The 27,626-nt window shown below is 33.6% G+C and overlaps 1 protein-coding gene across 2 annotated transcripts in view; it reads right to left on the minus strand.

The window, feature by feature from the left end:
* Nucleotides 1-27,626, minus strand: part of AQR (aquarius intron-binding spliceosomal factor) — a 96,350-nt gene that overhangs the window by 31,005 nt on the left and 37,719 nt on the right. For both annotated transcript variants that reach the window (XM_031952035.1, XM_031952036.1), the window contains 8 exons: nt 26,431-26,572; nt 23,875-24,053; nt 18,207-18,374; nt 15,234-15,403; nt 11,363-11,604; nt 10,008-10,154; nt 8,700-8,769; nt 178-288 (listed from right to left, as the gene is read on the minus strand). In XM_031952035.1, coding sequence (XP_031807895.1) covers nt 178-288; nt 8,700-8,769; nt 10,008-10,154; nt 11,363-11,604; nt 15,234-15,403; nt 18,207-18,374; nt 23,875-24,053; nt 26,431-26,572 — 1,229 coding nt within the window. The remainder of the gene's footprint in view (nt 1-177; nt 289-8,699; nt 8,770-10,007; nt 10,155-11,362; nt 11,605-15,233; nt 15,404-18,206; nt 18,375-23,874; nt 24,054-26,430; nt 26,573-27,626) is intronic.

Here is a 27,626-nt window from a genome sequence, read left to right on the forward strand (position 1 = left end):
GCAATTCCCTTTGTAACTGTAAAAGACAAACATACCAGATAAATTTATGACAGTAACAATAACAAATTCAACCATTTCAAGAATTTAGGAAAGAAACATGATCTGGCTAGTATAATGGCAGCGGTACAAAAAAATAGTAAATGGAGTTATCTTTCTAAACCCCACAGGATGATTTACCTGATTTGAATGAGTAACAATTAGAGTCCTCTGTTCTGGGAAGTTGTGGTACAGATTAGATATGATCTGGACAGCAACATCAGTTTTACCTGTACCAGGTGGTCCCACAACCTACAAGATAAAATAAGTATGCAAATCAAATTCATAAGTGATTATAACATTAAAATATTGCCAAAGAATAAACTATCAAGATAAAAAAAGGCTCAAGGTAAAACTAAGATATTAATCTCCTATTTCCTAGATATTCCTGAATAGTTGGGCAAAAGATAATATTCCATCAGTCAAAGTTTAATTATACAGATAGGCTCAGATAATTCTAAATTGTAAGGATGTCATAAAGAAGCATTACTCAAATAGTAGAATACTTTTTTAAAATTGGGCTTGGTAAAAAATAAATGTAAACATTTACATATGTCTACACACACACACACACAAAGTATATATTTGGTGTTGAAAAGTAATTGATAAAAAGATCATGAAAAACAGTGACAAGCCTCTCACCTCCCCCCCAAAAAAGAATCAAAACTTCATAATTAGAATCATGTTCTAAGTAAAAGCTTTTTAAGATCAAACAAGGTGAAATATAAGTAGGTACTGTGTGAATAGTTATATGGAAATATACAGATGGCAATGTATCATACTACTTTTATTATAAAGTTCTTATTGATTCATCAAATTTAACATGCTGACCATAAATCCTATATGAATAAAACAAAAAAGCTATCATACCTAGATGGCTTTTTCAGTGCTGATTACATATTATAAAACTGATAATTTTCCAGCCATTTCTGCAGTTGACAAGTAAGAAATACTGGTCTGAAAGGAGGCTCCTCTCCAAAGGGGTTGCACCAACACTATAATTATTACAGATCTGGCAGTTCAATTCAATAGATTTATCCCCCAAAAGACCTAAATAACTAACTATAAGTAATATCTATATTCGTTATTTTCTAACTGCAATAAAAATTAGCTTATATGTTAAAATTATGCTCACTGTCTCTAGTGTAATTTTTGCATAATTTAATTTATCTATTAATCAGTGTTTTTTGAAATAATAGTTTTATTAAGCTTACAGACTGCTAAGTTTTGCCCTGTATTTATTTCTTCATTTTTCTAGCACACATTGTCATAATGTATATCTAATTGCTTCTATTAAGTCCTTTTTGGGTATTTCATTGTGGTACAGAAGTGATTTTGGTTCTCAGATACTTTGCCAGTATACTGCAAACTCTGGAGGTGAAGAGGCTTTGAGCACAAGGCACAGTGATGGCATGTATGCTTTCTGAGGAACAGTCAGCCCAAATCTATTTGCTAAGTTATAGAGAAGCAGGAATGGGTAGGAGGGAATGTGTGATATCTATAGGAATGGAATATATATTCATACTGATTATATACAGATTCGTGAAATGCTGAAATAAATAATTGCCCTAACATAATCCCTTTCTTTTATCTCCAAAATTATAGAGAACAATGACAAAGTATCATAATAGTGAAGGTGCAGAAAAACACCATTATAGTGTTTGTTGTTTTTAAAAAGGATCGACAAAACATTATCACTATTTTTAACCTTCAAGCACAATAGAATCAAACTTCTCCAGAAGATATTATACCATTGGTCTGTCATTCAAGGGCCTATACAATTAGATTCTAACCTACTTTCCTAACTTTTTTTCATAATACCTGCTATTATGAGCTCTACAATCCAGGCAAATTTAATTCCTTCTTTCCTGCTCTTACCAAGCCTTCATGTAAGCCAACACTCATACCTGGAATAGATGTACCTTTCCACCATGATCCCATCTGTTGAACGCACTCTCCTTCCTTTATATTTAAAGGCCAACCTAACTTACTTAGTGAAATTTTCACTAACCTTCTCTCTCTCTAGTTTAGCTTTAAAAAAAAAAAAAAAAAAAAGGTTCTTTACCCTTTTTCATCTACCTTACATCACTTAATTTGCAATCATCATATGCTACATATATCCTCATCAGCTGGGGTTAGGATCACATCTTTTCTCCAAAGTGAGAAATTATGATACAGAAGACTGAGGCTCAAAACCTGGTCCTGATACTTACTATCTTAGACAAATCATTCAACCTCTCTAGGCCTAAATTTCAACCTATATGATCTGAAAATTCCTTTCCATCTCTCAGTTATACTCTTAAAAATGACTTATCTCTCAGAGCAGAGACTGTCTGTCTTTATGTTTGTGCATTAAAGAGTATAGAGAAGTTCTATGGTCTTATCAATGAAAGTACTCTGTCCAGCAGTGTACAAATAGAGCCCTTCTACACTTTTCATACTGAGAGACTCTTGGTTAAATCTTTCAATAGATTCTCCAATGGGAGGTAAGTGATGTCAGCCCAATGGATTAGGGGCTTTACTCTAAATTTCTTAACATGGAATGAATGCCAATGATACACATTTCTTAGCAATCAACAAACATTTATTAAGCAGCTAATATGATCCAGAAACTAAAGATCATGAAAGAAAGAGGAGCTAATACACATAGAAGTTTACATTAAAAAAGAAAACAACACGCATATTTATACAATATACATACACATATGTCTTACCTTTGGAGGAGAAAGACAGTCCCAAATGGGGGAGTTGAAAGCAAAAAAAGCTTTTTCTAAAAGATTGTTCTTGAACCAAGTGCTGAAGGAAACTAGAGATTCCAAAAGCAATTATGTAATAAGATGGAAGCATAGGATGCCATCAGATAAAGGCCAGAGGAGTTTACTTTAAGATTCTATGGCTAACAAAGAGGGTTTAAAGGATGACACGATCAGACCTGCACTTTAGGAAAAATCACTTTGGCATATGTGTGAAGGACAGGTGGCTGTGAGGAACAAATTAGGTTATTAGTTCAGACAAGAGATAATGAAGGCTTAAGTAATAGCTATATGAGTAGGGAAAAGTAGATGAATACATGCAACATAAATGTAAAAATAAACAGATTTAGCAACTGACTGATTATGGGGAGAGTCAGACTAAGATGTCAAAAATGATGACATGTTGTAAACCTGAGTAACTAGAAGGATGGGAGTAGTCTTGACAAAAGTAGGGAAAGTAAGAAGAAAATGGGTTTGTGAGGAATGAAAATAAATTCTGTTAAAAAATACTAGTTTGAATACTAATTTGTGTGCATACCCTTTGATCCAGCAGTGTTACTACTGGGCTTATATCCCAAAGAGATTTTAAAGAAGGGAAAGGGACCTGTGTGTGCAAGAATGTTTGTGGCAGCCCTCTTTGTAATGGCCAGAAACTGGAAACTGAGTGGATGCCCATCAGTTAGAGAATGGCTGAATAAATTGTGGTATATGAATGTTATGGAATATTATTGTTCTGTAAGAAATGACCAGCAGGATGATTTCAGAAAGGCCTGGAGTGACTTACATAAACTGATACTTAGTGAAATGAGCAAGACCAGGAGATCATTATATACTTCAACAACAATACTATATGATGATCAATTCTGATGGACGTGGCCCTATTCAACAATGAGATGAACCAAATCAGTTCCAATAGAGCAGTAATGAATTGAACCAGCTACACCCAGCAAAAGAACTCTGGGACATGACTATGAACCACTACATAGAATTCCCAATCCCTCTATTTTTGTCCACCTGCATTTTTGATTTCCTTCACAGGCTAATTGTACACTATTTCAAAGTCCAATTCTTTTTGTACAGCAAAATAACCATCTAGACATGTATACATATATTGTATTTAATTTATACTTTAACATATTTAACATGTATTGGTCAACCTGGGTCAACCTGCCATCTAAGGGAAGGGGTGGGGAGAAGGAGGGGAAAAGTTGGAACAAAAGATTTTGCGACTGTCAATGCTGAAAAATTACTCATACATATATCTTGTAAATAAAAAGCTAGAATAAAAAAAAAGAAAAAAAATACTAGTTTGACATACAGTTTAAAATGCTAATAGGTAACTAGTTAAACAGAAGTGGAGTTTGAGAAGACTCAGGCAATGATTTGCAAAGAAATGATAATTAAACTCATGGTAGCTGACAAGGTCTTCAAATAAGTTTAGAGAGAAAAGAGGGCCTTAGGAGAGAATCTTAGGGAATACCCACATTTAGGGAATGTATCATGGAAGATAATCCAACAAAGATGATGAGTAGAAGGAATGTAGGAATGTAGGAAGAGAAATGAGAGAATAGGAAACATGAAAACCCAGAGAGGAGAGAATAAATGGACAAGAGGATAGCAAACATGCCAAAAGCTATAAAAAGGTCAAGCATGATGAAATTATTCTTCACACTTCATATATAATCAGATTTTTTTAGGCATACATCTTTTTGGTGGTAGTTTTTATGCCCCTATTTCCTGCATTGTTTTTGGTTGCCAACATATTGCACCTAATTCATGGGAATGACCACCTCCAAGTTAAATTTTTCAGGAATTGTTGTCATATTCCATGACTCATAGACATTCAGCATCATTTGAAGAACACTGGTGAGAAAGTGAACCTCATTTCAGGGAGAAGGATCATTATAAGCATTGCTCAACTTCCCAAAAGCAAGTTAGTCTATTATTTTTCTCCTATCCAATGCTGAGCCAAATTCATTGTCCACCTGACCTAAGGGATCAGTTTTATGAACTGCAGAATATTCTCCATGTACTTGATTTCTCCTATTGGTTTGGCTGAAGACTTTCTGAGCAATTAAAAATCTCATTTTGCTCAGCAAAATAGTGTCTGTAAACTAGAGCTTCTTGGGGATCTTACCATTTATAGAGAATTCTTTCATTTGAACTTTGGGGCAGACATCCTTCAAGTATATGGAAAACACTTTTGGTAAACATATACCTTTATATTTCAAGCACTACTTGATAGATAGTAATAATCAAAAAGTATGTACAATAAAGAGTCCCAAGCAATCTTGCATGATTCAACATACACATTGGAAGAATGCTTTTAGAGGAACATTTTGGTCCATCAAATCAATTAGGGATTTTTTAGTTTGTTGAGGTTTTTTTTTTTTTTGGGGGGGGGCACTCATCAAATAATAAATACAGCAAAATTTTGTATTATCAATGTTTAGTCAGTTATGCAATTACAATGTTGTAGTCTGCTATGATACACCGCTTTTGAAAGCCTTTCTGTTCCCTTTCATATTTTCATTTACTGTCCTTAATTTTTACAGATCCAGAAATAAAAGGAATCTCAGAAAGCCTTTTAATAGTCTTCTCATTTTACCTTTTAATAGCCTTCTTATTTCATGGATGAGAAAACAGAGGTGGAGAGAGATTAATTGACTTGTCTGAGTCTAAAAAGTCAATATGTGGTAGAGGCATAATTTAAATGATGGTCTCAGTTCTAAATCAGTGCTTTTCATGGCATAGCATTGCCTTCTCATTAAAAACAAAAAACAAAAACAAACGCTTTATTTAGATGAGATGATGATGTGATGGGTCTCCTCACCACTGGTGCTTGCTGAATGTGTGGTGGTGAAGTAATCATAGGCAAAGACTGGAGGGCTAAGGGAGAGAGGTCAGAGTCACTTGGCTGAAGGACATGGAGGAGAGAGACTTCAGGCTCCAGACTCCAGAGTCCAGAATTGATCTTTAGCAAGCCTCATGGCAGGTTGCCTGCCTCCTTCACTTCTCCTCCAAAAGACCAAGGGACTTTGATCCTGATTCTGACTGATCCTGAGGCCCTCCAAAGAGCTAGTTCGGACATCATAGCTGCTAGACTTTATTCATGAAAAAGTTATAATGGCACAGAAATCTTGATAGATATTCATTGTGTTTTCCTTCTGTCTCATCCTTAAATGCTTACAAGATGATGTGGCTAGAGAGGATTTCTTGTTCCTGAAAATTTGGTTTCTATCATTTTTTCTGTTTTATCATAATCTTTTATCATCTTGCTTCCAAACCAATCAATATAAACCAGTGTTTCTAAACTTGGCTGACAACTTTACACCTAGAAAGGAGATTAAGTAAACTAGTTAAGGCAGTCTTTAGGATCTTTTGTTCTCCTTGTGGCAACTGAATTAGATTGATTAAACTGGCTTAGGAAGTATGTCTTTATGTGTGCAATTATCTGTATCTCATTTTTTTGAAAACAACAGTTAAGTGTGAAATATCTTAAATGAATGCTATATTTCCATCTCTTTTTTATTTCTTCTAGTTTGGTATTGATTTTGTTCCTTGCTTTAACAAAATGTGAGCCGATTCAAAAATGTCTCCTATGTTCAACTCAAAGAGCATTTATTAAGCACTTACTATGGGTAGAGCACTGTGTTAAACAAAGAGCTAAAGTTTTATGGGGAGGTGGAGGAGGAAGAAAGGAAGAATATGCAAAGTAATTAAGAAGAGTGGGAAGAACACAAAATGGGAAGGATCAGAGCCTCATGTAGAAGTGCCATGAATCGCTCAGTTCCTGTTGTTTAGTACTCAGTCTAGTATCTGCTACATTCATGGATAAATAGTTATAAAAGTTTTCATATACTTTACAAGGTATGATAAAAAAATAGCTGTCACTTTTACCTATAACTCCAAGGATAATCTTATGCTATCATTTCATTTAGCTGTCATTTCTCTTTTGAACTGAGGTTTCATTTGTAACAAAAATATCTTCAGAGTAGTATATACCCTAGGTCACTGGACATAGATGACACATTTTGACTGACAGTTAATATCACTTATAGACAATCTAGAAGCTGTGATTCTCAGCATCCTCTTCTCTATTTCCCATTATTTATCACTTCAGAAACAGAGAGACCATATCAACAACAACAACAACAAAAAAAAAAAACCCTGAAAACAAATTGAATATTCACCAATTGGAAAATCACTCAACAAAAAAAGGCATTTAAACACAACAGAATGCTATGGTATCATATAAAGAATTCTGGGAAACAGACTTGTATCATCCACTACAGATGGAAGAAATCACAACCAGGAAAACAACATACATAATGGCTATTAATGTAAAAAAAAAAAAACTCTTAAAATATGAATACAGATTAAAGCCAATAACATATCATGGTCCAAGAAAAAGATTTGAAGAAATTCATCTTCCTGCCTCTTATAGTGAGGAGGGTAGAGGTGGGGGGGAGAGGAGGAGGAATGGGGCTAGATGTATAGAATGCTGTCAGGAAAATTTGAACAGTTAGGTGGATTTATTTAAATACTTTCTTTGTTATAAAGAAGAGTTGTCCACAGGAAAATCAAGGGTGATTATCTGAAAGCAATTCAATAATTCAATATAATAACAAGCATCAATAAGTTTTAAGTGAGAGTCACATAGTATTGATGTTCAGTCTTTGTTTTCATAAGTGGTTACAGAAAAAAATATGAGTCAACAAATCATTTGCCTACCAGCGATGAACCTAAGAAAATAGTGAGAATTTTTTTTAAATGCCAGAGCTTACACAATCAGCAGGTATTTTGAGAACCCAGGGTCACCTCCACAGTGATCAGGAATTTGAATGGGACTTTATGAAAAGTAATATACATGACTGATACTCAAAAAATATTTTTTAAAACTGAATTTTCCATCTGGAAATAAGTAGCTAAGAACACCAGAAAGGTCTACTAAATGTACAGGATGCTATAATTTCTTTAAGTACTCACTATAAATTAATGCGGTATCTAACAAAAGAATGGATCAAGAGTAAAAAGATTGGGATCTGAATCTAAACTCTACTTCTTGATAGCAGTATGGTCACTTACATTGCACTTGTCACTTAGCTCCTTTGAGCCTCAGTTCTCTAAGTTTTAAAAGGAAAAAAGTAAGCTAGATTAACCCTTCTAGCCCTAAATCCCATGATCCTATTCTTGATCAGGATAAGAGCTGAATATTCTTCAAACACAATGAAATGCTACTTCTTTTTTCTACTAACAAAGAAATGGATACTCATCAACTGGATAATGGATAAGCATACAGTGATACAAAAACAAAAAGAACAGTTGAACTGTAAGAAATAGGCTCAGTGGATAGAGCACTGGGCCTGGCATTGGGAAGACCTGAGTTCAAATCCAGCCTCAAGTACACAAGTTGTGTGACCCTGGACAATTCACTTAACCTGTTTGACTTAGCCCAATGGAGAAGGAAATGGCAAATCATTTCATATATTTGCCAAGAAAGCCCCATGGCCAGTATGGTCCACAGGGTTAAAAAGAGTCAAATACAATTGAACAACAATAAAACTTAAATGAACTGAAGCATAGTGAAATATGCAAAACCAATAAAATATATACAATGAAAACTAAAATGGAAAAGCAAAAAAGAAACTGAAACTGAATGTTATATAATTAGAATGACCAAGGTATGGGGCAGTCTATTAACTGTTGGATATGACTGTGATGTTGATTACTTTTATTTTAACTACCTTTTCATCCCTTTTATAATTCTTCGTTTAAGGGCTGGCTTATTGGGGAAACACAAGAACAAAATACCATGAAATTAATTTGACATAAAAAAATTCCTAATTTTAATGGAATACTTACTTTCTTGGTCAATATAAGAAAATTGTTTTACAGTAACTCTCTTACCATAGTCAATCCAGGCTGCATTCCAGCACGTATGGCCTCTATTTGAGTAGGTGTAAACTGAATAGTGTTGCTGTAAACAAAATAGTAAATTAAAATTGGTAGAAAATATGGATAAATGACTTCATAGGACAAAGGCAGATGAAACAAAATAATATATGCAAAGAACTTAACGAATGTAAGCTATACTAATTATTACAATGAAAATTTGAACCAAAAAGGAAAGGATTGTCTTCCTTAATTGTTTCAAAAATCAGGGCAGCTAGGTGATACAGTGGATAGAGCACCAGCCCTGAAATAAGGATGACCTGAGTTTAAATCTGGTCTCAGATACTTAGTATTTCTTGACTGTGTGACACTGGGCAAGTCACTTAACTCCAATTGCCTGAATGATACCACGACCCACCCTAAAAGTCAAGAGGAACTGAATACATTTTTAAGGAACGATCACCAAAACCATTATATTAACTTGGAAAATTCTTGGGGGAGATTTAAGAATAAATCTCCTCCAGTACTGATTATGGTATATTTGGCAGAGCACTGAGTCCCTCTAATGTTACCAACAGCAGGAAGGGACTGAGTTCCAGCTCCTAATCAAGGAATAATGCATGACCCAAATTAGGTTAACTAAGTACTGCACAAAAAACAGTTCTAGATTATCACTAATAGCATACAAGCATGGATAGTTTTGCTGTCTATATGATATGAGAATACATCAGACTAGGCAAAATGTCTGTGTTCACAGGATCGTTGATTTAAAGTTGAAAAGAACCTTTAAAGATTGTTATTTTATATGAGGAAACTCTTGCACTAAGATTTTAACTTATCTGTCCGAGGTCACAAAGGACCTCATACTGGGGCAGGATTTGAATTCAACTTTTCTAATTTCAAATAAACCATTTTTTTTTTTGCACCATGTTGCCTCTAAGACTAAAACAAACAAACCCTGATCCTAACTATAGAATGCCAAAAAATTCTAAAGTATTCTTCTGGATCTCCCATTTTAATAGGGGTCAAGAATGCCAGATATCTTAATATTAATATAAATCAAGTTTTTACTAGGGCATTCCAGAAGAGTGTTTTAACCTAAAAAATTTAAAATGTGGCTAATCTATTGATTATTACTAGTTATTACTATTATTACTATTAAATTATTACTAGTAAGTATAATGATCACCCAATTGCTAAGCATTAAAGTTAAGGTGACTTGTACTCAATCCAGCGTATACTGGACATATGTATACTAATACGTTTATGTGTATGTGTATTACATGTGCATCACAAAGATGCATTTGCATAAAGAGACATTACCGTTTAGGTTTATTATAAGGATAAGGACCTCTATTAGGAATAACATGAGGCTCAACAATTAAAGTTTCAGCTTCTTCAGTGTCTTCATCTTCTCCATCTGCTTCTTTCCGTTTCTTCCCTTTTCCATTTCTTACTGGGAAAGTTATCCTATAACACACAAAATTTAATTATTTCTATGTTTTCTATCCTATCAATGCCATTCTATCCTAGCTGAATGCTATAAGCCCTAATTTCCAAAGGATAAAGTGGCATTCATCCATGGCTTTGAGCTATCTTACCTACAGCATTGGTTCTACTTTTAACAATAAACATCTTTCCAAAACTCAAGGCAAAGGAAGACAAGGAGCCAATCTCAAACAAATGGGAACTTTCTTTTTCAACCACTCCCCTTGAGTTTGAGACTTGCCAACTTTTTAAACCAACAAATTTGCTTAATGGGATCAAGAGAATTAGAATCAAAATGTGCCTTAGAGTTCATTTGGTTTGACCCTCTTTTTGTTGATAATAATACTGAAGTCCAAAGGGGTTAAATAATTGACCCAAGATGACACAAGTAAAAAAACATAATCAGGATGTGACATTCTTTCTACATAACTATAGAAAGAATAAGATACAACAGACAAATATTAGAGATATTTGATATTAAGATATTGATATGAGATATTAAATGAATAAGAGAAAAATCTCAAGTAAGTTGGGTGAATTTTCTGTAGACAATTTATGGAAAAACTAAAATTAACAAAAAATAAAAGGAGAGATGTGGCCATGGTCTTCATCAGAAGGAAATATTCATATTGATACAAGTCAAAGATCCTTCTAAGATCACTATAAAATGTACTTATTGAATATTAAATCATATTGTAAAGTATTTTATAACTTATGAAAGAAAAAGATTAAAAAGGGCAGAATTTCCTTTTTAAAAAAAATCTCAAAATCATTTGCTTATTTTGGGGAAAAGTTAATTAAATGGTTTAGAAGTCATTTTTATTGCATATATAAATTACCTTACTGAAATAATACTTGGAATGCATTTGAGTAAAAGGCTATTAACACAGTAGCACTCAAGCAACAAATAGTGGCAGAGAGTAAGGTACTATATTCAATAACTTTTCTTGTAATTTTCAAGTTACCCTTGCACTGCAGTAAGATTATCCATGTAATAGACTAACTAAACAAATTTATAACTATTTATAACTATACTCAACATATGGCAAAGAAAAACATTACTCAAATAAAATTCTACCACAATACCCAAATTTTACATTAGCCAATAATTTCAACCTCCTTCCTCAAGCTGATTACAGAATGACAAGAAACTGATTTTTAAAATTCAGTGTATAGGTCTTTGACCTTACCTGAAAGGGGGTACCTGTAGGGCTGGGTTATCCACTGTCACTTTGACATTATAACCAGGAAAACTGGCTTTTAAGTGATCAATGGAAAGAAAAGTGTCATTGAAATCAAGACAGGAAATCTGATTAGGCATTTTCGAGTAATGGGCACTACTTGGGTCTCCATATCCTAGGATGATGTCATGTAGCCAGTCAGGTACCACACAATCCGTATTCATCAGATTCCGAATGGTCTCTAATACAGCCTGTCAGTAACAAAACAAAATAATTGTGTTAACGTGACATCTCAAACATCTGAGCTTCACTGGCATGTAGAACTGGCTCTCCAAACTAATCCAGCATTCCAGAGTATTTCAGGGCAAGAAGTTATTTTCTGCTGACAGGTGCTTGGCTGGACTGAACCAGCAGCTATATTTTCTACTGATACTAAAGACTAAGTTAAATAAAAGATCAAACTTAACTAGAACAGTTTATCCATTAAGAGGTCATTTAGATATAATGACACAAATAAGTTTAGCACTTGGTTCCTAATGGAAAAGAGAGTAATCCCAGGGTCTGCATAGCAACAAGTAAACATTATAGAAAGAGTTTATAAAGAAAAATGCTTCTACTTTGGAACTTTTAAAAGTTTAATCTCCCACCTTAAGGAAAAAAAAATTATAAAAATAACCAGAATTTCAGGGAAATATCATATAATTGCCAACAGAAAGAAGTGAAATTATAGTTAATGGAAATTCACAAAGAGATAAAAGTAATTAGCAATTGCTAATAACTAATCTCTTTGAAAATGATCAAGAGGACCTACAGAATCTAAAACCACATTTATGCTATGATACTATAAAATGGAAAAAAAATATTCAAAACAACAATGTTTTCCCTTCTTTCAAAAGTTGTCAGCTTAAAATACTCTTGAATTCAGAACCAGGATACACAATGTAATTTTTGTTCTAAATTTTGACTGAATTTCTTCTACTATCAAATAAGATTCATTAATCATTCCAAATAAAATGTTGCTTTCATCATGCCAACCAAAGTCCACTATGATTTTACAATGAAAGGAACTTGAAATAAAATGATATAAATAATAAGAAAGATTAAATTAGCCAACTGGAATCTATTAGTATACTAACAATGATGGATCTAACTTGCTAAGGTATTGAATTGTCAATAGAACCAGGAGTTGAAATTCTAATAAGAAACCACAGGGATGGAAAGTAAAACTCCCAATAGCACATAAAGCTTCTCTAGAAAAGAACAGAGCTTCTGTTATCAAGTTTATTTTAACTAGTCATGGGCATTCCCAGTAAGAAAGACAACATGATTGGACATGTCTGTCATAAATACATGTTTAAGACAGCCAATAACCCTACCACCTTTCAATGATTGCAATGTCAGCATTCTCCAATTCATCCTACGATTTCAAGTAAATAAAATTACACCCCTTCCTTAGAAAAAGTCTACTTTACAAAAATTAGACTCCAATGAAGTAAACTGCCTATGCAAGAAGAACAATAATTTTCTTTTCTGAAAATTCATCCTCCCTTTCCAAGGGAAGATATTATTTTTCTCTAAATTTTATTTCAATAAGCATGTTCAAATTTGACTTTATATTTAATAATCACTATTCTTTGAAAAGCTAAACGAATCATTTTGTATATTTCCAGCATCCCTATTAAAAATAGGGGGCTGGTAGGTGGATCAACAGATTTAGCAGATTTTTTAAAAACTAAGTCTTTTCATTCTTACTATACAAGCTATTCATTCACTAGAACACAACCATATGATTTCTGATCAAAATGTGTATGTACTTTTGGATGTTTCAACAATAGCAGTTATAGGTTGCTTAGTGAGCCATGATTCTATGAAGACTTTGATTCATTGTTCTCACTGCCCTTTCTTCTCTACTCCAATCTCCTGCACAGATCAAGATCTGTCTTTCCCTCTACCAATAATACCAGATGAAGACTAGAAAGCAATTTAAGGATTATGAAATTGTAGGAAAGAATGTTAAAAGAACAGACAATACTTGAAGAGGAGAGTTTGACTTAAAAAATTTTCTAAGAATTAACCAACTCAAACTGAAATGGGTTGCTTTGAAAGTTGTCTCTGAGATCTCTTCTTCATATTCTGTAACCAATTTGACTTTGTGCAAGCATTGAATGTCTGAGCATGGAAATGGAGGTAGATTGAATAAGTTATGTCTAAGATCTCTTATCTGACTTGAATAATAGTCAAGCCTATGGTTATGGCATTAGTTCCAATAAGAGAACAAATGTCTATTAGGTCAAAAATTATAGAGATAATATTTTGGAGATAGAAAAAAAAAAGATGATATCAATATGTAGGGTTAAAGAGTAAATACTAAATCAAATACTTAAATTCTTTTAATAAAATGTATCATAGAGATTACAGTGACCTACAACTATATCAGGAAAATATTGCCTAATAGAAAGGACTCTTCTACCATAATGCTAAATACCAAATGAGTAAATGATTCTGAAAAAGGAAAAAGCTATACTTTTAGTAGGCTGTCTTCACTTTTTGAGTACAACTAAATAGTTAATATTTGAAGGTCATCAAACCCACTCATGGGAGTCTTCAAAGGACAAAGATTTTTATTTGGATTTCTCCATTTTAAATTATACACTAAGCTTTTAAATAATAGTCTATATTAAGTGAACAAGTTTCTTTCACCAAATGTTTTCACCTGTCAAAAAGCTCTATGACATCTCTTACAATTCACTTCATATCGAACAGACAATTCTCAGATGAAGAAATTGAAACTATTTCTAGTCATATGAAAAGATGCTCCAAGTCATTATTAATCAGAGAAATGCAAATTAAGACAACTCTAAGATACCACTACATACCTGTCAGATTGGCTAAGATGACAGGAAAAAATAATGATGATTGTTGGAGGGGATGCGGGAAAACTGGGACATTGATGCATTGTTGGTGGAGTTGTGAACGAATCCAACCATTTTGGAGAGTAGTTTGGAACTATGCTCAAAAAGTTATCAAACTGTGCATACCCTTTGATCCAGCAGTGTTACTACTGGGATTATATCCCAAAGAGATTATAAAGAAGGGAAAGGGACCTGTATGTGCACGAATGTTTGTGGCAGCCCTTTTTGTAGTGGCTAAAAAATGGAAACTGAATGGATGTCCATCAGTTGGAGAATGGTTGAATAAATTGTGGTATATGAAAATTATGGAATATTACTGTTCTGTAAGAAATGACCAACAGGATAATTTCAGAAAGGTCTGGAGAGACTTACATGAACTGATGCTGAGTGAAATGAGCAGGACCAGGAGATCATTATATACTTCAACAACAATACTATATGATGACCAGTTCTGATGGATCAGGCCATCCTCAGCAACGAGATCAACCAAATCATTTCTAATGGAGCAGTAATGAACTGAACTAGCTATGCCCAGAAAAGAACTCTGGGAGATGACCTAAAAACCATTACATTGAATTCCCAATCCCTATATTTATGCACACATGCATTTTGATTTCCTTCACAAGCTAATTGTACAACATTTCAGAGTCTGATTCTTTTTCTACAGCAAAATAACGTTTTGGTCAGGTATACTTATTGTGTATCTAATTTATATTTTAATATATTTAACATCTACTGGTCATCCTGCCATCTAGGGGGGGTAAGAGGTAAAAAATTGGAACAAGAGGTTTGGCAATTGTTAATGCTGTAAAGTTACCCATGTATATATCCTGTAAATAAAAGGCTATTAAATAAAAAAACAAACAAACAAACAAAAAAAAAAAAACAATTCACTTCATATCATATAAGTAAAATTTGTTTCCCAGGTTAAATGCTAGAGTCCCTAGTTAATTTATCATGTTGCATACCTTAAAGTTGTTTTCTTTTGGTTTTCTTCTCATGATGATATTAAAAGTTTCATACACATCTTCCCCTCCATTTTGGATAGTATTGGTCATATCCTGCTGATACTGGTTTGGATCAAGAAATACTCTATAAGTTCTTGAATCTCCTCTTAGTCTAGGTTTGGGTTCAGGTCCTACACACATTGAGAAATAAAGAAAATTAAACAAGATATGTTTAAAAGGATACTAAAAAAAAAAAAAAAAACAGTACACATTTTGTTCAGGAATGTGATGACAACTGTGACTTTCCACCCATCCTTCGTCCTAAATGTAATTCATCAAAAGTCTTATCTTATCCTTCAAAGTTCAACCCAAATCCACCTTTTTCATGAAGTCTCTCCTAGATCATACATGGTATTTGTCTCCTCTGAACTCACACAGCATTTACCATAAGTACTAATAATAGGATACCATGTATCAGATATTTTTGCATATGAAGTATCTTTCCCAACAAGACTATAAGATTCTGAAGGACCAGGGATAGATCCTATACCTGTTATTATTTTCTAATGAACTTAACACTATGTTATATATAATAGTTTCCTAAATATTTGCTAAACCAATAGATTTTGGAGTTTAGCACAGTTTTTCCCACTCATTAAATATCCCACTCTGGATATTAATTACATACCTCATTAAAACACATCCATAGGCAAATCTTATAGGCATGAAACGAAATTCTAAATACACTGAAACTTAGCGAGCTATTAAAAGGTTAATAGTCACAAATATAATTTCTATCAACTTGTCTTCCTCCCTTCCTTAATTTCCCAATTCTTCTACTCTCTTAATTTTAGAAATTCTAATTCTATATTACTGTTCTGCAAGAAATGACCAACAGGATGATTTCAGAAAGGCCTGGAGAGACTTACACGAACTGATGCTAAGTGAAATGAGCAGGACCAGGAGATCATTATATACTCCAACAACAATACTATATGATGACCAGTTCTGATGGACCAGGCCATCCTCAGCAATGAGATCAACCAAATCATTTCCAATGGAACAGTAATGAACTGAACCAGCTATGCCCAGAAAAAGAACTCTGGGAGATGACTAAAAATCATTACATTGAATTCCCAATCCCTATATTTATGCACACATGCATTTTTGATTTCCTTCACAAGCTAATTGTACAATATTTCAGAGTCTGATTCTTTTTGTACAGCAAAATAACGTTTTGGTCATGTATACTTATTGTATTTATTGTATTGTATTTATATTTTATATTTTATATTTATATTTATATAATATATATATTATATAATATATATATATATAAATATATATATAATATATAAATTATATTTATAATTTATATTTTAATGTATTTAACATCTACTGGTCATCCTGTCATCTGGGGGAGGGGGTGGGAGGGTAAGAGGTAAAAAATTGGAACAAGAGGTTTGGCAATTGTTAATGCTGTAAAGTTACCCATGCATATATCCTGTAAATAAAAGGCTATTAAAAATAAATAAATAAATAAATAAATAATTTTTGAAAATTAAAAAAAAAAAGAAATTCTATTTCTAGCCACAAATTCAATTCCCATTTCCTTCTATGGTGGAGAACAACACTATCCCCGAGTTCTTAGCAGCCTACAACAAAGAACCATAATTGGGAGGAAAAAGTATAATCAAAGCAGAATTCTCTTTATTAATTTTTATAGCATTAAATGCCATTGTATATAAAATATGATAACTAACATATGTCATATCATTATCTATGTAACATAAATATAAAATGTTGGTCACTATAGCTTAGAACCAGCATGGTATGATGAAAAGAGGGAAGTCAATGGAGTCAGGAAGCCTGAATTTAGTTTCTAATATGTTACCATATGGACAAGACACTCAGTTTCTTCTCCAAAATTCCCTTCATTGATGAAACCATAAGTCCCAACAAAATGATAAAGACTGACATTTTTACAGCAAAACATTTTATATATGTAGATAGATAGATAGATAATATTCAACAACACAAAAGGTTAAATATAGCCAGTTCTAGCTTATGAAAGTGAACCATTCTGCAAATCAGGGCTCCACATGCTCCCCTAGCCAGAGCTCAGTGCTTCCTCCACTCCTATGTAGCCCGAGCAGCTTCAGTACCTGGAGCAATTACCCCAAGCAGGGTTGCACCAGCACTTCCCACCTCCACCTACCAGAACCTGGAGTCAGACTACAAATAAGCATAGGATTCTGCCACTGCAGGGAGATGAATTTGCCATAATGAATTTAGATAAATTTACATAAAGAAAGAACTGTCTATTCTGTAAGTATTATTATCCCCATTTTACAGATGAAGAAACTGGGGCTGAGAGGTTAACTGACCTGCCCACAACTAACAAGTATTTTAGATGCAATAAGGTCTTTCAAGCTTCATTTATTATACATTGTTATCTGAATTGTAGTGGTAAAGGCAAAGTCTCATTGCTTGCTATAATAGTTCAAAGGAGGCCAAGATTTCATGGTCAAATTCATGGTCCTGTGACAGGAATTCTGATTGTGAAAGGTGTCTAGAGAGTCTACAAGTTCTCTTGAAATCAATTATAAAGTAATAGGAAGCTCATACTATAGTCTAAAACTGTGATGCTCAACTCAAATAGAAATGAATACCTTATTGATTTAAAATCACATATACTACCTATTCTATTATGTATCTGAATGTGTATGTGCACGCACTCATTTTTTTTCTTTTTAATATTTTGTTAAATATTTCCAATTACATTTTTAATCTGGTTCAGGCTATATTCCAAAACTTTTCAGATCACAAATATGACATCTCCAGAAAGCATATCAATGAATATACTATAAGACAGAGCCAACTAGTGGATGAATAAATTTAAGATCAAAACTGTTTTATGTTACTTAGTTAAAAAAAGCAAGGAAACTTTCCATGCAAAAATCTTTGCCCCAAAATAAAAATGTGTTACCATACCATCTTCAATGACACGTCCTCTATCATCCAGCATGCCCTGGATCTCACAGCCTCTGACATACACCAGACCAGTTTGCTCCACAAAAGGTCGCCTCCGGTCAAACTTGGTGCCATAAGGCTTCGTGGGTCGTACCGTAATTAAAAAACAAACATCATGCTTGCGCAAACCTGGTTAAAAGAAGACATTTTCAGATTATTTAGTTAGCATGCAATTTTTTATTATTATCATTTGTCTAATGATAGACTAATCTTAATTCTTTGGTATATGTAAAAACATTAAATACTAGATATCACTAATAAGTCCACTACTGTATTAAAGACTACCTTCTATAGTAAATGTATTATAGATGATGACTTTAATGTGACCCTTCCCATCTCTTATCTGCAATAAACATGGAAACTCTGCACCATAACATAATTTCTATGTTAACATGATAGATTATGGATGTCACAGCTACAAAAACTGGATTTTTGTCACATTCCATCTATCAGTTCATGCTCCACATTTAGAATTTCCCATTTAGAATATGTGGCCAAAAATATGGCTGATGTGCAAACTGACTAAATGATATTTAGAAATTCTGTCAGTTAAAGATAATCCCTCAGCATCACTTCAAAAAAGAAATATTTTTATCAATGTGACTTGTCTTAAAAATCAACTAAAATATAATTCAAAAGACACAAACTCTTAATAAGATTATTGATAAAACATGTGGAAGAGAATATGAGCTTTCAACTCATGTAAATTACAATTTGGAAACACAAAACAAAATAATGAGATGCTTATGCTAAAGTCTAAAGCTTCTCAATGATTATGCCAAAAAATGCACCCAACTAATTTTTCCAGTTTTACTAAAGGGACACTAGTAAGATAAGAAACCTAAAATTAGACTTCACAGTATGTAATGTCAGACCATCTGCCAGCACTCTTTTTCTGATCTATCCTCATAAGTCAGTTTCGCACTAATGAGAATGTATATTTTATCACCTTACTTGCTCAAAAACTTGATAGCAAAGTTTCAACTAGCTTAACCAAAACAGTAAACTGGGATTGCGATTACCAGCATGTCACAACGGTGGTCTAGGATGTGAAAACAAGGCTACCTTAAATCAAATGACTGTTTTGGAAGTAAATTAAATATAGATAAAGCTAAAAAATACAAAATCCACTCCAGAAAACTTATTTCACTGTTGTTTTCTTCTCAGGAGAATTTAAAAATCTCTTTTTTTAACAAAGCAAAAAGACTTGTGCAGATAAGGGCCTGAATTTTGAATTCTGCTTTTAGCTTACATTGTAACCATCCACATTATTAGTATTACAGACAGAACTTTAAGACTAGAAGGAAGATGATCTATTCTAAGTGACACAAGATTTCCAAGTGGACATACATCCATCAATCAACATTTACTAAGTACCTAGTATGAGCAAGGTACAGTGTGGAGCTACAAAGACAAAGAATGAAATGTTATCTTTAATAGATAACAACTTCTGAAATCAAGAGTACAAACCTGCAAGAGTATTCCTGGTTTGGAAGAGTTCTAACTCTTTACAAAGTTTATCCTTATGTTAAGCCAAAATTAGCTACTTTTTGAACTTCAGCCTATTTAATGAATCTAGTTCTTCCTTTTGGAAATTCACTCTATCCACTGTTTTCTCCATCTAAAAAGTAAAGGTGCTAATGTCTACTTCCTATCCTTAAAAAAATTTTTTTAAAACCTTGTTATAAAAATCTTCAAAACAACTTCTATACCATTACTGTGTACACATACATACATACACACACACATTATAAGCTATAAACTTATGATTTGGGGAAAGGGACAATATATACATACGAGCATACACGCACACATTAATTTTTATGACTTCCTACTGACAAAACCAAGTACAAAACTACCTGATGATGTATTGTGAAGCACATAGACTTTTAAGTACTATATGTTGGACCATTTTGATTATACAAGTTAATACACTTTCCTCTCCTTAAAAAAAAAAAATCTAAAATACTTCATTGGAGTCATCTCATTAATGTGGGTATTCCAACTGCAAAAGTATAGATCCTAACTTATCCCATCATTCTGCTTAATATTTGTGTATGTCTTATCATAAATCCCCCACAGCAGGTTTATCCCAGTGACTGCGAATCTCCCTTTAGGCCTCTGAATATTATATGGCCATCTGTTGATCTCCATGTTATGCAACCTGGATTGCAGGCTCTACTTACACCTGGAGTTGAAGGGCCTAAATCTTACGATCTCTAGCTCTGAATGGTGGGCTCTTAGCTTAACCTGCCAGGTCTCAGGACCATCAAGTCACTTTTTGACCATTTTGGTGTCATGCTACTGCTCATATGCCCCTCTATTCTATCTGAGAATGATACTCAAAACAGCACTGCCACTTCTAATGACATTAATCAAGTACTCTGTGATTCCATTCACTATTCACTCCAACTTCTCTGTTACCACTTCCTATGGAGTTACGTGTGTGTGTGTGTGTGTGTGTGCGTGTGTGTGTGTGTGTAATACAACTATAAGTATATATAGTTATTTGTATTTTCTTGCTTACTTACATTTTTATCCCCAGCACTCTGCATAGTGCTCAGCACATTGCAAGCACTTTGTTCACTCATTCATTCATGCACCAATAAAAAATGTAGTTTTTCGATACTCCTTGTTCTCATTACATAATTGGCCAATTTTCTTGTCTGATCACATCTCTTTGATGATTTTATATGTGTTTTGTAGCATTTCATGCTTTCCCACAAATCACACACTGGTGTGTGGTATCTCCCCTCTCCCCCCCAACAATATCAGAGCCATAATGTTGTCTGACCTAAAATCTGGTCGTAGATATAAATAACTTTTAAAGCAACACTTTTAGTTTGGCCCATATATTTTTCCTTTTATTCTTAAAAAAAAAATAACCATGACAAACTGCACCTGCTGTATGAGGACTGGCCCAATTGGCCTCTTAAGTGGCAAATAATTTGACCACAGAAACTCATGAAATAGCATACCAACAAAATAGATCTATTTCATGTATAACCTATGATCTGTTTCTGTAGAGATAGCAGCAGAGTAGTAGGAAAAGGAAGAAAAGATACTAAGAATTAAAGGTTTTGGTTTCTACAGATCTCAAATAAATTATTGTTCCTTACAAAATCTCAGAGTTGTAAGAACTCCAGAGACCTGCTAATCCAACAAGCCATATTTCTCTCTGACCTCCCAAGTGTTTATCTGGCCTTTATGTGAATATCACTAGTAAAGGGAAATCAATTACATCCTAAAGAAGACTATGGAGGAAAAGGTGCAGGGAGGAATGAGGAAAAAGATACCAGACACCTTTTGGAGAGTTTCAATTGTTCCAATTTTATTCTTTTATCTAGCTGAAGTAAGACTGTTCACCAAACAGCACTATTCCCACTTCTGCCCCCAAAAGCAAATCTAACCTTTTTTTTTCTACATAATAATCTTTTAAATAAATATTTGATGATAGCTATTGTGTTCCTTCTAATTCTGATAGTAGTCTTGGATGTGGGTCCTCAAGGAAAGGCTTAGTACTCTCCAACATGGGTCTCAGACACAAGACTGGGACCTGAGGTCAAGACTTAAGACATTAACCTCTGATATAAATGACCATGAAAAAATTATTTAATCTTGCTGAGCCTCAGTTTCTCCATTTTAAAGAGCTGTTGTGAAGATCAAATGAGAAAATATAAATAAGGCATTTTGAAAACTTTAAGTATTTGTTTCCATTTTCTAAGCAGTTCTTTATCCACAATCAAAACCTTCCCTCTAATATATGATGACTTGGTTATTAAATAGTCCTTGGCATAAAATCTTGAAAGAGGCTTTTTGAAAGTTAAAAATAAATTAAAACTACTGATCACCCCTCATTTAATTCATCAAATAATTCTAGCAGATTACTCAGTATTAATACTTTTATTCTTTTCTTTATACTCACAAAATGGTAGTATTTAATTAACTATTCAATGATTTTATGTTTTATTTAAATTCCAGAAGTTTTCTCCAAAAATGAAGAAAACTCAGTAATATACAGTTTTAAGAAATACTTTTGGACCTTTTGCCTAGATAGGAGTTGCTATAGTGATAATATGTCAGCCTTCAGGGATTCCACAACAAGCAGCAGAGTAGCTATGTGAAAAAAGGGATGAATTTAGGATCATAGGACTTCAGTGAAAATTCCAAGGTTGGCCACTTGTTCCCTTTCTGAATCTTAAGATTCTCCTTGGGAAAATAAAGGTGTTGGAGGAAAGGACTATAAAGGTTCTTTATAACTGTGATGCAAGTGCCTTCAAAATTCTTCAGCACTCTTGGCTGATCCCTTTTGCCAATTTTTGTAATCCATCATTTTTTACAGCTTCCTTTGTCTTCCTTTAAATTCTGACGTTATAGTCAGAAATGTCAACAAAGCAATGTCCTCTACTCTTGAAGCTTTTGCTCCTTTGTTTTTTAGATTGTCCCACCCTAAGCCAGAACTACTGCTCACCTTCTTCACTCTTGCTTCAGTCACACCAAGCTGAGTGGGTCAACTACCATGCTATTTATCCTCATGTAGGTCTCATAGCTGCAGAGGCATTTTTTATATATCTCTGATAATTTGCTAATCACACTTTACAGAGAAGAATAATCTAAACCTTTATTTTTAATACTTTAATTCCAATTCTACTTATCCTCTCTCATCCAAAAGATGACTATTTTACCAAGACCAATGTGAATTATATGATTTTTCTCATCTCCAATTCCTCCACAATATAAAATTTCTCCCTGTATCCAATCTTCTTCTATTCTCTAGCTGCAGGGAATATAATGGCCTTGCTACTGATCAGGGATCATTCCTTTATTTGTGCCCTAGATGTCCTGCTCTCTCTTTCAAGATGATACCTGACACACTTTCTCATCTTCAATCGCTCCTCAGCTGGCCTTTCTTTCTCTACACTTAAAAAAACAAAACAAAAAAAAAAACCAACTGTTTTTCTCATCTGCTTTAAGCTATCATCTTTTTTTCCCTCTCCCCTTCCCTAATAGATTTCTGGAATGAGTATGCTCCATTTTTTCCACTTCACCATTACCCATTAATGATTCAATCTAATGCAATCTGGCTTTTATATAACTGCTATCTAAGGTCACCAATATCCACTTAGTTGTTAAAAGCCAATGGCTTTTTTAGTTTTCTTCTTCTTAGCCATTCCTTCACAATGATCTCTTCCACTGGTTTCTGTGACAATGTTCTCTTGGTCATCCTCTGTTCTGATTACTTTCCTCTCTCTTCAAGTTTATCTTCTTCACCCCACAACATAACACCACAACATATTAACTTTTGGGTTATCTCCTAAAGGGGATGTTCACATTGATCTACACAGAAAGATCCCAAAATTTACAGATCAAATAAATTCCAGACACAATTTACAAGTTCAAAATAAATAATGAGATTTGATCTGAGGTGTTTTAGGACAGCAGTAAATAGAGACAATTAAAACCCTGAAAGCAAGTGTTCTCTATCTAGGAAAGAATAGGCAGTTTCAATATTACATTTGATAAAAGTGTTTTACTCTTACTCTGATACACATCATACACATGATACCCTCTTTAGTGGTTTAAAAAAAAAAGGTAGAAATCAACTTTAATGTTTGAAAAATAAGAATACCTTGCCATTCATCTTTGATTTGGTCTCTGACATTCAAATTGATGGTAACATCTGCACGTACTCGAGTCGGCCAATTTTCACCAATGTTAGGTTTGGCAACTTCAACTACAGTGAAAGCTACAATAGGCTGAGCCATTCGAGCCCAACCACCAAATACCACACCTCCATATTCCGACTGCCTGAAAACCAAGAGGTCAAAATGATTAATTACACTGGCAACAATCAAACAGACATTAACTCCTCCTAAATTGCTATAATAATAAAACAAATAAATTAAATGACCAGCTACCACTTAAAATTAGTGTAGTCAAATTCCTGAGTGTAAAATGTTTCACAAAATTTTTCATCTGTTTAAATATCTTCCACTTTGTTATTCTTTCATTATAATAATGAGAAACTTCAAAAGGAAATGTTTAAGAAAAAAAAAGAGAGAAAACAATGAGGAAAAAGACATTTCTATATAAGAAAAGATATTTATAGAGTTGAACCATAATGTTATGAAAGGAAATAAACCAAGACAACATGTATGAATTTCTCCTTTATTTAATGCCACATAAACTTCTATTTAACAGACGTCACTAGGGATGTAAAAAGAAATTTTCAATGGATTATCAACAGTACTCAACAAAGAACTATATAACAAGATAACAATTCTTTCCCATTGCTTCTATTCTTTATTGAAGATGGAAGTTGAAACATGAAATCTGTAGAAGCCCTTCCTTCAAGAGGAAAAGGGTAAACAAAAATGACATGCTCAAGAACATATCTGTTCACTTACTATAGGTTTCTAGTATCATCAACAGTGATGCTGACCCTTTAAACCTGTAAATCCATAATAGTAAGGAGAAAAAAGGGAGGGGGGGGGAGGAGTTCTAAAGGATGGAAAATTATCTCTGGGATCTAATAACAATATTGGTGTCTGAGACAATTTCTTAAAGACTAGTTCACAGAGTGCTTAAATCCTGGTGGAACCAGTCCCATATTTCCACTCGTAAAATGTGATGTTAAAAATAGAGATTTCTTATAATCCAGACCATCTTCCCATGTTGGCTGAGCAATCTCAAAACATGATCTTTACAAGTGCCAGATATAACTATACATTTTCCTGGGTTTGCTTTTTCAATGTTCATGAATATGAAAGGAGACTGACACCTTTAAAACTTCATCATTTTTACAGCATCATACTGGCCAACAAGAATCAATGGGTCAAAATTCTATCTTCCAAATGTGAATAAATTACCTTCAAAAGTGCTATTTTCTTCCCCTTATTGTAATGGATTTTAAAATAATATCTAAAATTCTCTTTGATTAATACAACACAAGATTGTTGGGATTTAAGTAGAAAGTAAGGTTACCATCTTGATAAATTGTGATTTAAATTTAAGATCTGAAATATACCTATGCCTCGATGCAAAATCAGCACCTACTAGCTCAGGGTAGACATAAACTTGGGGCAGTTGCTCTTCTATGGCCCCAAATCCCCTCATCCAGACTCAAATAATGGGCAATAATTGCAGCAGCAAAACTGTGGGCAGGGAACAACAGATCAGCCAGTGGGTATACAAATTTCCAACTGCCAGCCACATCCCTGCCTACTGACTCAACTGATTATTAAGTCAAAAATACTTTCCTTTAAATGCTATGCTTTATGGTCTCACCCAGAATAACTTTTCACACAATAATTAATGGAAAATATAGAGTTAGTATGAATGGTAATAAGAAAAACAAAAAAGAATTATGATCACAAATAGCATCTATATTGTTATCATTAGCAAATAATGGAAATTATCTGAATCAGTTTACAAACAAATAAATTTAAGCTCCCTGTACAGAATGTTGTAGCATATACAAGGTACAAAATAATGAAGCTATTTCTACATGAACTTGTGGACTCTGACAGATGTTGATATACAGGAACAGAACAGAAACTGTATTATCCAGGAAATGAAAATAAAAGTGGGTGACAAGTAAATAACTTTATAAAAGTGGCACCATAATTTATAAAATACTTGGAACAAATCTTTCTTTATATGAAGTCAGCAATATTTAAATAAAAATAAAATCTTGATAAATCATGCAAAGCAGAGAATTTTATGTTAACCACAGAAGAAAAGGCTTTTGATTTTTCTAACCCAGTGAAGACCTAAGCCCAAGAGCTGCTGGCAATGGCAGAACATGTTAAATGTCCCTTCATTGGAGTCACCTGCTCTAGTTTCATCTCTTGGCTAATCTCCTCCTTTCAGATCTTTCCATAGCCTTTGCTATCCCTTTGCAACTCAACTTCAACACTGCCCCCAGTAAATGGAAGATGTTACTCTAAAGCAGTAAAACCTTAATGCCTTCCCTCTATCCTAAGACTTTCATATATTTGTCATATATTTTCTGACATTTTATTTATGAATATCTGCAATAGCCTTCCCAATTCCATTTGATATCCAAGAAGTAATTTCTAGGCCTCTTATGTCATTTTCAAATCTAGTTATGAAGTCAGTGATATAAGAAAGTTTAACAATAGAAGATGTCCTCTTGGTTTACAAGGGATATCAATGTACTAACCAAGGCTTCATTCTGCTGACTCCATCCTCGATATCCTGTCTTATCTCATAAGTTGACTCTAACCGGAACAGATTGAAGTTTCTTAGCAGATAGTCATGAAGAGTCAAAAACTGCAAATTTAGCTTGGGAAGAGCCAGACAACCTAAAAGGGAAGATATAAAAAAAGGACGTACCCTCTGTTTTACTTCTTCTAAAAACATCATTGATAACACAGAGCAACACCTTGTTCATTTGTATGAAAGAAAAAGTGAATCTGACTTAGCGGCTAGGAACAACATACCAAACAAAGAAAAGAAAAAACAAAGAATCTACATGTTAAAGGACAGTTTATTGATCCTGTGAATATAGCCAATCAGAAAATAGTAACTAGTTTTCCACGTAAATTATTTCCACGTAAAACTTTGATTTTTTTGACTTGTACTTGTGATTTAAAGATAGAGGGAATATTCAAGAAAGAAACACTCCTACTCCCTTTCTGATTGTAGTCATCTCTGCTCCTAACCTTGGAAGGTGTTGTCAAGCCCTGAAAAGTTAAGCAACATATGGCCAGTATATTTCAGAGTTGCCTCTAAACCTAAGTCACCCAGATTCTGAGGGTGACGCTTTTTCCACTCTGCCTCACTGCCTCTCAGGAAAATAAGTACATTACAAATAACAATGATGATAATAATAATAATAATAACAACAACCTATTTCCCAGGTGAGACTGACCTTTAAACATTGTTATAATCACTGAGAAACAGTTTCTATGTAGCAATAGACACAGTAGAAAATCAGATGAGTTGACTTGCTGCAGTAGAATTGTCATACAGCTCTACATGGACACAATTCCTTTTTTTTTTTTGAAGAGTTTTGTAACTTAAAGTTGGCTTTTAATTATTAATCCTCTAAAAAATATCTTTAGAACATTGAATGCTAAATGGATTCTAGTTCTCATCTAGCTAGCTTACTTGGAAAAGAAGCAACATGATTGACGAACACAAATTCTTCAGAAATAAGGTATATTCCAATTTTTTTATGCTCCCCAATAAATGTTAAAACAGCAATTTCACACCTTTTTTGAAAGTAGCATGTCTCCATAAGAAGACTGTAATCTAAGGCTCAAAACAAGCAATGAGTGCCAAGTATAATAAAAGATTTGACATTTTCGTCCAAATAGACTTGTGTTGGTAACAAGAGGATGATTAAAAAAAAAA

This window comes from Sarcophilus harrisii, chromosome 2 (assembly GCF_902635505.1).
Source record: "Sarcophilus harrisii chromosome 2, mSarHar1.11, whole genome shotgun sequence".
Lineage (NCBI taxonomy): Eukaryota > Metazoa > Chordata > Mammalia > Dasyuromorphia > Dasyuridae > Sarcophilus > Sarcophilus harrisii.